Source organism: Rhamphochromis sp. 'chilingali' (genome assembly GCF_963969265.1).
Source record: "Rhamphochromis sp. 'chilingali' genome assembly, chromosome: 9".
In the NCBI taxonomy this organism is placed as follows: domain Eukaryota; kingdom Metazoa; phylum Chordata; class Actinopteri; order Cichliformes; family Cichlidae; genus Rhamphochromis; species Rhamphochromis sp. 'chilingali'.
The window spans coordinates 11,159,949-11,173,219 of NC_137936.1; the positions used below are offsets into that span (position 1 = coordinate 11,159,949).

Below are 13,271 nucleotides of genomic sequence, written 5' to 3' on the forward strand. Positions count from 1 at the left end.
TAGATAGATCTCTGATATGTATGTCTTTATTTCTTTACTGTATGATGTAATTGAAGCCAACACCAGAAAATAGCTGTGTCGTGTTTACTGGTCTGAATTATAGTACTCTGTGGTGCACTGGACATTTTATGAAAAAAATAACGCAATAAAAAAAAAAACACAAATTCAACACAAACAAACAGCCTTTTCAACCTGTGAGATGTGCTGTGTGTCCTCATCCTGCGTTGTGTCCTGCATGAAAACATTATTTTGCATTTTATAATCATTAAATTTTGAATACTGTGAGATGTACAAGCTAAACTCATGTGACGTATTCGTGTACTCTGCGGCTCGGAACAAGAAGTTAACTCCTCACTCCTTCCAGTTCGGCTCTTGGTCATTTATTCAGAAGTGGCAAACAATTGAGAAACTGTGTGTTTACAGCTGTCCCGCTGTGTGGATTCAGCACTATGAAAAATGCTCTCTGTTTAATGGGAAAGTGTGAACTGTGAAATCTCCCAGGGAGGCTGCTCTGTGACGACATCGGCGCCCCTTGTGGGACATGAAATGTCATCCTCAACGCTCGGCCATTCAGCATGTGCAGCATGATGGATTTTAGTTTGCTGCGTTTTGGGTTGAAATGGGAGACGAAATAAGGTGAAGAAGTGTAAAGGAGCACGGAAATAAATTATCATTATGGCAGCCGCTGACAATCATAGACAGGCTAGTCATTTGGCTGACAAGGGTATTGGTGGTTGGTGGGTACGGTTAAGTGTCATGGGACTAGAACAGTGATGTATTGCATACCCATCAGAGTATGTGCTCATTTGTTACAAACAATGGTGTACAGCAGGGGATTGGTGTGTTTCACTTGAAAGTATGCGGTTGAATCAGTTTCAGCTTTTGTGTGTGTGTGTGTGTGTGTGTGTGTGTGTGTATCAACTTTGTGTTTTGTCACCACTACAAGTTCTTTTTAAAAAAAGGTGTGATGAACATGTTAGCTGTGACAGTGCTGCCACTGCTCCCATTTGTTGAGTTCAATAATTAAAAGGATTAATTCTACTCTGTCTGATACTGTGCTATTACATTTCATAGAAAATGGGCCACTGGTAATAATGCCCAAAGTTGCAGAAAATAGCTATCATTGAGGGGAAGTTTTAGTGTCATTAATGATTTTCGAACACTCTTAGTTGTCCAGCTCTAGTGAATGATCATTATAAAGCTGATATTCACCGTGACTCATGGCCATAATGACTGTAATTATAGGCCACAAAGCCCCCACAGGTAAGGAGTGTGCCCTTTCCACAAATTATAGGTTGCTATCCAAAATGATTAAAGAATATGAATGTGATAAAGTGCGAAGACAGAAGTGCCGTCAAAGAGGAGTGAGGCTCTTTATGAAAGCTCCTAAAAGCAGCCAAGCATTTACCTTCTATGCAGGGCAAAAGTTTAGGTTTTACTTGAGATACCCTTGGAAGTTACAAGTGCAAGTTTTATAAACAACACTGGCCGACATCCTGCGCGCACATCTCGGCTGCATGAAAAGGGTTGTCCTTGCTGTCAGGCGTTGATTAGCCATCCAGCGTGATGTGGTCATGGCTGTCTCCCTGTCTCAGTGGGAGGTCGGCAGGACTTGATGGATGTCTCTCTTTTGAGATTGTACAGTCCTGTGGCGTGGGAGGAGGACCTGGCCCCGCTTATTTATTCATGCTGGGCTCCTTTCTGCTTTGTCTAAAATGGTGCAGGACCTCCCTCCACAGCACGACTCCATCATTTCTGGATAGAGCTAAGCAGTGCATAAAAGAGAATGAGAAAAGGCAAAAGGAAAAGCACCTCTTCCGTTTCTGATCCCCAAGCACCTTTTAAGCAAAAAAAAAATCCACTTAGAACTGCATAAGTAGGAAGGGAGAAATCGCTTGATTTCCTACACGAGCACCGAATTTTGAGGATAATCTTCACAGTACGTCGTCGCAGGATGTATTTCTCCCAGACTCTGGGTCTAAAATACACACACACAGGGATGTGCGTGTAAAAAAAGACAAACGTTTATGGCAACAAAAAAGCACCCGCAGACAGGTCGTGCATATGCACAAACTCCTCTACTGTTTCATTTTCTTTAGTACAAGCTAAATAAGACTTAAGGACGGCCAATCCCAATAAATAGGAGAAAACAAAGACGGAAATGACCCATTCAGGAGGAGAAAGCAGTCTCTCTCTCTCTCCTTTACTATATTCCCTCATGATTCTGGCAAGACCACTGGGAGATTGATGTCTCTGTCTTTTTCATACCTTCTGTGACTGCTCAGCGAGGCACCGGGCTCCACGAAACTAGCCAAATTCCTAAATGATGAATGTACACTAGTGCATCCACTGGGACAAGAAACGAATCTAATATCTGCCGAGAGAGGAGGTTGATATTGAAAATCATCTGGAATTTTGCCTGGCCTGATATTGGAAATCCTTATTCTAATTGCATGAATGAATTGAATGCTCTGTTTTGATAAATCCACTCTGCCAGCAAGGGAATTGTATAAATGAAGCATCACAGATCCGTTTGTGTTTACCGCATGTGTGTGTGTTTGTGAGTGTGTCTGTGCCCGTAAGTCATTTTCATACCCGTCCTGTGCCGTTCTTGATTGCTTGTTTACTCAAGCAAAAACTCTGTTCACAATGTTAACATATAAAATAAATGAAACTCTGACGAGATCTTCCACCCACATATTACAACATATCAAATAGTCGTAAGAGGAACATTTTTCAAAATATCAGTCACCTTATGGAGAAATGGGAGGCAGCATATCAGTATAGAAAACCATTTTTATTTCTCATAAGGCTGTCCTGTAATGTACTTATAGCTACTGGGGGATAACTATGTTTCTCCTTTGTGACTAATACTTTCTCACTGTCACTTTGAATAAATCATCTCTCTGGTGTGTGTAAGAGGAACATCTACATTACAGACACTCTCACCTGTGACCACTCTCCGCTGCAGAAACGTAATTGTCCTATTATGGTCAGAGTTTCTCTGATGTGTCTGAGGGGAAAGGTCACGGGTGGGTGTTGCTGCTTTCTTTAGTGAGGCAGTTCTATACAGTGTTTTCCTCAGCTTTACTGAAACAACAAGCGCTTTCTGGAGTAACCAAACAACATTGCTGAATGACAAAAGTGAGCAGAACTTATTTTTATGATTCCGTTGTGGCTTTTCCCCCCAATGCGAAGCAGTCCTAGACACACCGCACCGTGACGACAGCCTCTGGCTCACGTTCAAGGGTTATTCAGGATTCCAACACGGGCTTGAAATCTGTAAATATATTTTTCAGCTTCTTGGATCTGTCAGCTTAACATGTAATGTATTTATATATGTGTATATATACACAAATTATCTTACATACAAAGAAAAGAAGTGCTCATGAATTTACACTGGGCATGCCCACCAATAAAAGTCAGAATGTTCGTCGTGGAGGATAAGCGTGAGGCCATGGGGTTCACCCTAAAGCCTCTCTGAGAGTCTTCATTAATCGACCTTTCTAGCGGTAACAGCTGACAGTTTCCTCGGTGCAGCCACAACAAAGCGATCAGCCTCAGGTAGTGAGTCAAATACAAATGCTTTCCACACAGAAATAAAAATAAACCGACGTAATTTCCCCCAATGTGCCCTCAGTTCCACAGATTCAGGTCTATGAAAGTTTGCCAACAAGTTCACCCTCAGATGGGCGGGGAGAACGTCTTCAAATTATGTTTTAACAACCTCTAAATAGCCCCTGCTAAGCTGCTTCAGTTCTGAATAGGGAAACAGAGTGAGGGAAGAGTAGGTCAGAAACTGGCCACAGCTGTGTGGAAGAGGAGAGTCACCAACATGGAGCTCATTGATCAAACACGGGATTAGTCTGGTTTCAAATCCTTGGCACCACGCGAGCAAAGCTGTTTTTATCTGGGTGGATATCCTTTCTATGGTCCCAGGTAATCCAGTCAGTAGCCGTGGATGTAATAGTTTTAGTCCATTCGATGAGAAGAGAAAGGGTACATGAGGGGAAGGAGCCTGGCGCTGAGCCCTGCAATGGGAGCTCTCTGTTAGGTCCTGGGATGAATCTGCAACACAGAGGAAGAAGAGGAGAGGAGAGAAAACACACATATGCTTAGATCGAACAAAGGCATACAAGTGTGTGAGGATTAGACCCCGAGGAATTGCTTCGTTCGCACGTTTAAAAAAAACAACCAAAAAACGAGGGGAGTCTTTTGAGCTGTGGAGGCTTTGTACAGCCCCGTCTCACCTCCTGATTTATGCTGTGACAGAAAACGGAAAAACAGACAGCTTATATGCTTGGAAACCACACTGAAGATGGAGGGTTATTTGGCATTTTTATGTGTACCAGGATAAATCAGCAAAATTCTTTGCATAGGAAACCCTGGTGTGTTTCCATGCTGTGCATGTCTGCTTCATGGTATAATTTTTAGCATATTTTTGCCTTTAACATTGAGCAGTTTTGCAGGCCCCCTCACAGCCTGCTGCAGCACCTTCATTTGAACCTTAATAGTCAGCCAGCCAATTTCAAACGACCTGATAAAATAACGTTGGCTTTTCTAAATGGGATTGGGGGCCCCTGCTGTGGAGTCTGAGCTGTCTCGCCATGACTCTGGTTCAGGGACTCTTATTCAGCCCCAGTTGCAGATCTGGACACTTTTCAATGCTCCGTTGTACAGCCTTGAGACTGCTATTGAAAGTCCTGCTTTTCAGCATCCTGCTCATCCTGAAGCTCAATAAAAACGGTGCGCACGATGTCTGCAACAGTTACAGTTGTCGAGTTCCTTAATCTCTTTTTATTGTCGCAACAAAAGCATGAAAGAGTTTCATCACATTTCTGACTTATGTTACTGCTTTAAGAGTTTACATTAAAGAAACATCATGTTTCTCGCGCACGGCGGTGCCAATTAGAAATCCCATAATCCTCTTCAACAAAGAAACACACTCATGGCATTTCCAGCAGTCTTGGCAGGTGGCAACCAGGTGTATGAATTTAATTATGGAGGGTGCTGTGTTGGACTCTGTAATCTCTAACTCACAGTCAGAGCTCCAGTAACTTGTACATGCCAGTAAGCAAGCCATGTGACTTTGTTAGCTGTCCTTCCTCAGTAACAGTAATGTGCACCTATATTCACTCATTCCATTTATGAGGAGGTCTTATGATTAATATCTGAAACCATACGAAAACATGTGCATCTGAAAATATAATGCAGTGCAGCCATAGCACCGACAGACTTGTTATTGACTTGACAGAATAATTGAATGCAGCGGCAAAGTAAGAATTTTAGCAGGCCATTTATTTCATCTTTGAGCCGTAATTCAATTTTGTTGCAAAACACCGATTTGACACCAGTTGTAAATGAACATCAGCTCATTTATGCAATTTTCAAGAGCCAAGAATCATCCATTATTCTGCCTTTCTTCCCAGCAGAGTGGTGGATTTTGTCTTCAGGACATTTAGTATTTAAAAAATATATATTTAAAGATTTTTTTCTGGTTTCTCTGCAACATTTCTGGCAGATACCTTAGTCTGGGGCAGATATAGACAGTTTTTTGTTGACAGTATTTCAAGAAAATCTGTAACGTGTCTTCTTTTTAAAACATATACCAGATATTAATGCATTATCTGTATAAACTAACAGTAGAAGGAAAATATATTTAAAATGTCAGCTGAACACAGAATTGTTCATTCCAAATAATGTTCATTTTAGCATCTATTTTATCCAGTAGCATTTTAATATTTTGTTTACTTCTTTTATAACTTATATGCGGTCAGTTGCACAATTGTAAACATTTCATGTAAAGAGAATTTTATAGATTTTACTTAAAGATGCAAATACAACTTCTGGAAAAAAGTAGCGTGTGAGTGGTAACAATCACACTGACTTATTTGTGTTTTAGGGATTTTTTTTTTTAATGCAGTCGTTAAATCGTCTGACAGGAACAGCAGGATTGATGTAGTCACCTTTTTAACTCTTTTGAATGATTCACCGCAGCTGTTATTATGTATGCTTTAAATAGCTACTCGGATTTAATATTTCCTCCTCCGGGTCTCTTTCTCTGTATAGATTCTCAATTTTTCCCAATGATTTTAAACACTTCCCCCCCCCTCTGGGCTCATCTGTCCAGCATTTGCATATGTATGATCTACTGTCTGGTGACATATCAAAATTACCTCTGCCAGAACAAAAGCAGTAACAGGTTACACCACTGAGGATCACTTTCGGTCTGAAATGCAATCCACCAGAGGTTTGTTAGCGGGAAGAGAAGGGTTGTATGCAAATGTCGTCATTTCAACCCACATATGCATGTAAGAGCAACTAAAAGTGTCCTCTGTTCTTTTTTGTCCCCTTCAAGCAAACAGTGCAGCGAGCACAAGTGGAACGCTCAAGGATTTCCTGCCTGTTCCCATCTTTGCTGGCAACTTAGGTGTCTGCATTCTAATTTGCTGGGTGCATTAAATTGCAATTTGCTCAGACTTCAGTTAGTAAAAAGACCCAAGGACAATTGCCTTAACAAAAGGATTTAGTGCAAACACAGCCTACCCTTTCCCCTTTCTTGTTTAGTGCTGAACAAATCAATCATGCTTGCTCAGAAACCACTTGAAATAGCACTAAAGAGGACCCTCTGAAAACAGAAGACTCCAGACAAGAAAATACATCAAGATCCATTTAATGTGACATTGACAATGGATAAAGAAAAGCAAATGAACATAAATTAATCAGCAGCACTTGGAATGAACTCCTTCACCATTACTATGTACAAATATGTCATAAGGATGACAATCTGGGCACTTTTGGGAGTCTGAACCGCATCTGTCAGCTTAGAGTCTCATCCTTTAACAAAGTGGATATCTCAAACAATGCACTGTTTATGATTAGTTTATAATTTTTCTGTTTGTCATCGTGATGACATTATACAAAGCTGAAGGAGAAAGAAGCGTTGTCAGGCTCAGAGATGGAACGAATCATTCCTGGGTGAAGCTGGACTGTATGCGGCACGGCCGTTTGGAGTTCATTTTGATCAACTTCAGAGCTCGATCTCCCGATTTGACAAATTAGATGGTGAAGCATCTGCTGGCAGGTCACTTTTGCTCTCGGGCTATCTCACAGATGGGCTACATCCTGTCACAGTGTGTTATTTTGCTTGAAAAAGTGCCCTCTGCTCCTTTTAATAAGGGACTTGCGGCACACTGAACAGCAAGTAAATCATGTCAGACTAGCTGGAGATGGAACACACTGAAAAGTGTGAAAGATGGTGCTCCACTTAAATGTCTTTATACAGTTTAAACAACTTCTGTAGATGAATAAGAAACGTTTGCTGCAGTGTGAAATCACTAGAAAAAGTTCAAATTCATGGGATGCGGGATGACGCTCGTATTAGATATGTATCACATTCTCGCTTTGATAGTGACAACATATTGATATTCACTCTAGTACACTAACAATGAGGTTATTAAATGGATGTAATTTTTTTTCTCGCTATCATCAAACGGGAAGAAGAATGAATAAGAGAAAAGATGCTTCGATTACAGCCTCTCTCATTCTGCCTGTCTCTTTTAAGGTGTGTAATTGTTTGGAGGGAGCAGAAATGGATTGATCTATTTAGCCAGTGGAGCGGGTAATGCAGATCTATGGTGGGCGAGTGTTTTGGAAGGTGCTCCCCAGCCTCGCTCTCACTGTGACTTCCACAAACAATAGGGCCTGCCTTGTCTGCTGATACAGAACAGGCAATGAAGGGCTCCCTCTCTGAAAGACATAAGGAAAGAAAAGAAGAAACATGGGTGTCAGGCACTGGCTTTTTGCTTCTTGCTTCTTACTTTGAATGCCAATTTTTTGTGAACGATGATGATGATGAAGCCTGTCTTTGGCTGTACATGTACGCACGCCTGTCTCATTGTGTTTCACTTGCGCGTTTCAGAACCAAATAAAAACTTCTAGGTGGAACAAAATGACTAGGAAAAAGAAAACACGCCGCTGTGTTGTGAGTTTGGTGGCTTGTAAAGGAACAAATACAAATGAGGCAATTTGGCCTGAGAGGCAGGTGAATGAGGAATGTTGATTAAAAAAGAGAGCAGAGTGCAGGATAAAAGCCCTTTCATGTAGCCTGTGGGCTATGCTGTGTGCTGATAGCTGCTTCAACAAGACCCTCTGAGGGGGATCAGGACATCAAGTGGCCTCTGATAAGAAGCCACACAACGAAAAGGGAAGAGATCTGCCCGCCAGCCTCAGTTGTGCACACATGAGTGTACCCGTACAAACACAGACATATCAAACACATCAAACATGTGCGTGCATACACAACTAGGAGCACACACACATGGAGGAGCAAGTAGCATGTCACAGATTAGTGCCTAATGGGATTGGCAGACCGGTGCAAGGCGCTGTAATCAAACCCACACAGTGGCCGATAGCAAAAAACAGGACATGGAACAAAGGAGGCAATGAAAGGAAGAAGGACAGATCCTGCCATTACACACTGATCACAGACAGCAAGGTTCTGCTAAGAGGCGGACCCGACTCTGTGTGTGTGTGTGTGTGTGTGTTTCTACAGTGCTCTGTGAATGCGCTGCTATAGCATGCTGTATGCATATGTATGTTAAGCCATCTGCGCACTAAACATTTTACTGATACATGAGCCACAGTTTCTGTAAAAAACTTTGCAGCAACTTGCTTATTATTTATGCGTGCTCTGCCTGCACTTGGTGATAAATATTTACAGTGGGTGGCGGTGCGATCAGTATTTGTGTCACGCCTGCCTAATCATGCACGGCATGTAAACACACACTTGATTATTTCGCACTGAGTATTTGGGTTAATGGGAAGTCATTGAACATGAGTTGGTCCCACTCCTACTGCCCAACACTCAAATGCATACAGTGATGTGAGAGAGACGTGAAAACATAGAAGGAAAAAAAAAGAGAACAGCTTAAAAAAAGACTAACCTTTACAGAAGCAAGAATGCAGCTCAATTTCTGTTGACGCATCCTCTGCATTTTGCTTCCGGAAGCTAAAAAGGGGAGTATGGCTGGGTGTTCTGCAAAGAGAGGGTCAAGAAAAGAAGGACACGTGTGTATTCGGTAGAAAAGCACCTTCAGGCCTGACCTTTTTACGCTCTTCTCTTAAGATTTTGACATTAGACCAAAGCCATGTTACAGTATAGCTTTTCCATCTTTTGTGCGCAGAAATTAACAAACTCGATTTCTGCATCTCAAGAGAGTAAATAAATAAAATAGGATTCACTGCCTCTACTTTACTGTGCCAAAATCTTGAGCCACCCTGCATTGCTTTATATTTTGTTAGGAAAATAGCTAATAGGTGCAATGATTTATTGAAATCTGCAAACATACATTTAGGACAAAAAAAAAAGCATTTTGTTTCTATGCAGGTATCCTTTTACTGCTCTGGCAATGTGACTGGGATCATTGTCATGCTCGAAAGTGAAGCTGTAATCAATCAGATGCTTTTCCAGATATTATTCCAACATAGATCAAAATCTGATGGTAATTTCTCTTTTAATAATTCCAACAATCTCCAACACCACTAAACCATGACAGAGCCTCCACCGTGTTTTACAGATGGCTGTGGACCCTTACTGTTGTGCTCATTGCTGATACATACTGATGATAATCTGAACCAAATTTGGATTCAGCACTCCGTAAGACTTTTCAGTTCAGTTCTTGTGCAATTTGGCGTACGCCAGCCTCTTCTCCCTGTTTCTCTTCATTAAGATCAGATTATTGACAGCCACACTTCCACTGAGACTGAACATTTCTGATGAAGCTTTGGTGGACAGTAGATCAGCTGAATAGCCAGAGGCATCTCTCAGGTCTTGGCTGGATTTCTTTTCCTATTTCTTAAGGACATTAGATACTGTTCACCTGCTTTTTGGGCCTGTCAGTTCTTTGTTTGTCCTCTACTTGCCTGGTGTCCTAAATTGTTTTAACACAATGCACACCATGTTGACAATAGCACTTTGGGAATGACCTTGTTGGTGCAAAAATATTCTATGCCTGTTAAACCGTGTTATCGTAAGTGTTTTTCATAGTTTTGACTAAAGAATTAGGAAGAAGTCACATGCTTTTGCAAAAGGCTGCTAGTCATAAAGTGTCTAAAGATATGATTTATAATTGGTTCTTTGCTAAGTTGTCTGCGATGTGGCAATATAATAATATAATACAGATGCGGTTCATATAATACTATTTGGCTGATTTATGAGTCAGTGTTAAGCGACTCATCCAAAACACAAAACAGAGAGCGCAGGTATAAGGGCTGGACTGGAGAATTAGTGAAAAAGAAATGTCAGAAAGCCTGCCCAAGACATTTTTAAATACCTGGCTCCTTTGAAGTGAAATGCAAAGAAATGACAGGTTGCTCAAGACTTTTGAACAGTACTGTTCATAAGATCATTTTAAATCGACTTTCTTCACATTATGCAGTGGGCTGCATTGATACTTCTAGATGCATTCTAAAGAGTAAACCAAGTACTGCACCTTACCTTGACAAGCTGGCAAGACCCCATTCGATCAACTTCTTTCTGAAAATTTTAAGCCTGCGATGGCTGTGAGGGGCCCCTTTGAAAGCTTTATGTCTATTTGCTGGCACATAAATCTACAGAACAACCTTGGGAAGCCCCATGACGTCTAGCCTTCACTGGCTGTTCCCCGTTTCTCTACTATCACATTAGCCTCTGCTGCTATTCAAAGTCATTGTCACCAAGCACTGGAAGGGAGAAAGGGGGTCAATTAAGTGAATACAAATCAGGTGATCAACTTGTCACAGTGCTGGACTGCTGGCTTCGAGGACTAAACTCTGCATTATTTTTGCATACTGCAATCGAAGTGAGTGCGCAAAGCTGAAAAAGCAGTGGAGGAGCAGAGCAGCCATTAACTTTATGTCGTTGACAAGTGTGGCCTGAGGCAGATCCCACCTGTTTGTTTACCACCTGCTTTATATTTATTTTTTTACTACTATGGGCCATTAGATAGGTTGCTTACACTGAACAAAACCAACCTTGTTATAGAGAGGGCACAGCTTTTGGATGAATTTCTTTACAGTGCTATTTCAGCACATTTATATGGGTTTGAAAATCTGCGTTTCAATGTGTGCAGCAGCAGGCAGTTGACAAGTTCAAGAAAAACGATTAAATTTTAAGTTGTCTGGCTATATGCAATGCATTGTGTGGAAACGGTGTAAGTGTGCCGTGTCGTATGGTTGGTTAGGTGTGCATTTCTACTCGCAGCACAGAAATGACAAACACATGCGTGTAAAGTATGCGTAGAATAGCTTCTCTGTATTATGAGAGTATGTGTGTGCATGCAGATGTAGGCAGCTGAACTTAAGTGTGTGTGATTTCTCACCCTTGTGGTCTTGATTTTGTTCCCAGAGGAGCACATCCATCCAGAGTTGTCAGGCAGAGTCTTACACTCTTCTCCCTCCAGACACGGTTCCATCTCACACCACCATTTCCCAATTACAATGGACGCTGTGAAAGATGAGCACAGACACATAACAAAGCAGCATTAGTTTAGACACATAGTTCCCTGCCCTCCAGCCCCGCATCCACTCATAAACTGGACTTCTCTTCTACTTGAAACATGAAATACAGAAGGAAAAAGAAATAACTAAAATGGGAAAAAGATTTATTTGTGCCTGCATGTGTTTCACTTCAGTACAGCTGTTATTGCTGGTTCCCTCCACTCCTCTGCTCTTTGTTTCACTGTGTGTGTTTCCTCTTCATTGTGTGATCCGTGTGCAAAGTTCCACACACAAAGAACAGAGCGGGACAGACAGTGACTTTAAAGTAAAGACAGCCACAGCTGAGGTGGAGAACAGGGAAAAATGAGTGTTTAAATAATAAGTCAAGTGTCAAAATCACAATTGCTGGGATTAAATCTGTAACATATGGCTAGTAATGGTAATGACAAGACTTGAAGAAATGGAAGCAGGATGCATTGAAAAGCAACAAATTCAGTTTGTAAAATGTGGGGATAAATCACTGTTTAAAGGACTAATTAAAAAAAATTGTGTTATTTTCAAGATTGTGTTTTTCAAATAGGCATGGAAAGCATAAAATGTATAGTAACATACAATTTAAAAACATAAGGATTAGTATTCGAAATGTGGGTGGAATCGCACATGCGGAAAACTCCCACACAAACATATTTGGTGTGCAAATTATCCACACAGGCAGAATTGTGAGCACTTACACAGAAGCAGCCACACATTATATTACGAGCATCTCCAGAGGAACATCCAGCAGTGTCTCTAAATGAATATTTTTCCTCCTCTTTGGCCTCAGAGCAATTGTATTGTTGCTGCATGGGTACTTTAGCTGTTGACAATAATGTCTTATACCAACAGAAATTAATCATTATTTTGTTTTGATATAGCTACATTGCATGAAGGGGAGCAATCTCATTTTTAATCAAAACTAATTGCCTCTCATCAACTGAATTCTTCCTCCAGCTATTTAACAAAAGCAAATATGTTCTCATCTTCACAACAAGATGTCTTTCCCTCCCCTTTTCCCATTCCTCTTTCTCTCTCTCTCTCTGTCTGTAGGTACATATATGTTTTGTTTTTACCCAAAGTATATATGGCATGTTAAAGAGCACCATACATGCACTTTCTAACAAGCAAATCTTTTTATGTAGTAATTATGGTAAATGGTAAATGGCCTGTATTTGTATAGCGCTTTACTAGTCCCTAAGGACCCCAAAGCGCTTTACACATCCAGTCGTCCACCCATTCACACACACATTCACACAGAGTGTTAAAAAATTACTTTGTTACTTCTTCTAATTAACTTACTTCAGTCCATATGTTTTTATAGTTGCAAACCACCAGCCTCCTGGGTGTTTCATAGCTTCTGCGTCACTGAGCATTATAGTGCTTATACCATTGCTACTTGCCAACAAACTGCCATATGTAAAAATGCCATATGTAATACAACTAAAAATATCAGTTACTCATTTTCAAATATAGCTCATTTTGCTCTACGCTTCCACATTAAAATCCCTCCTGGTTGTCCCAAGTGCAATACACATTAAAAACTGCATAAATGGGTTTTTCACTGAGAAGCTTCATGTCTTTTGTTTGAGCTTGTCGTTGGTGGTTACACAAACAACTCTAGTTCTCGCGAACTTACACTGAGGCTCAGCTATTCCTTCCTTTGCCTACGCTTTGATACATGGATTAATCAGGTTACTAAATGCTAATCTTAACCTTACAACCAATAAGAATTTTAAATGGCCATCATCTAAGGCTGC

At 40.9% G+C, this 13,271-nt stretch overlaps 1 protein-coding gene across 4 annotated transcripts in view; it reads right to left on the minus strand.

Annotated features, from left to right (window-relative positions):
• Positions 1 to 2,823: 2,823 nt before the first annotated feature.
• Positions 2,824 to 13,271, minus strand: part of tafa1b (TAFA chemokine like family member 1b) — a 130,823-nt gene continuing 120,375 nt past the window's right edge. For 2 of the 4 annotated variants that reach the window (XM_080892748.1, XM_080892746.1), the window contains 3 exons: positions 11,361 to 11,485; positions 8,946 to 9,037; positions 2,824 to 4,068 (listed from right to left, as the gene is read on the minus strand). In XM_080892748.1, coding sequence (XP_080748874.1) covers positions 9,011 to 9,037; positions 11,361 to 11,485 — 152 coding nt within the window. In that variant the 3' untranslated portion in view covers positions 2,824 to 4,068; positions 8,946 to 9,010. Of the gene's footprint in view, positions 4,069 to 7,611; positions 7,750 to 8,945; positions 11,486 to 13,271 lie in introns of those variants that run through there. The other 2 variants (XM_080892747.1, XM_080892745.1) reach the window with 2 other exon arrangements.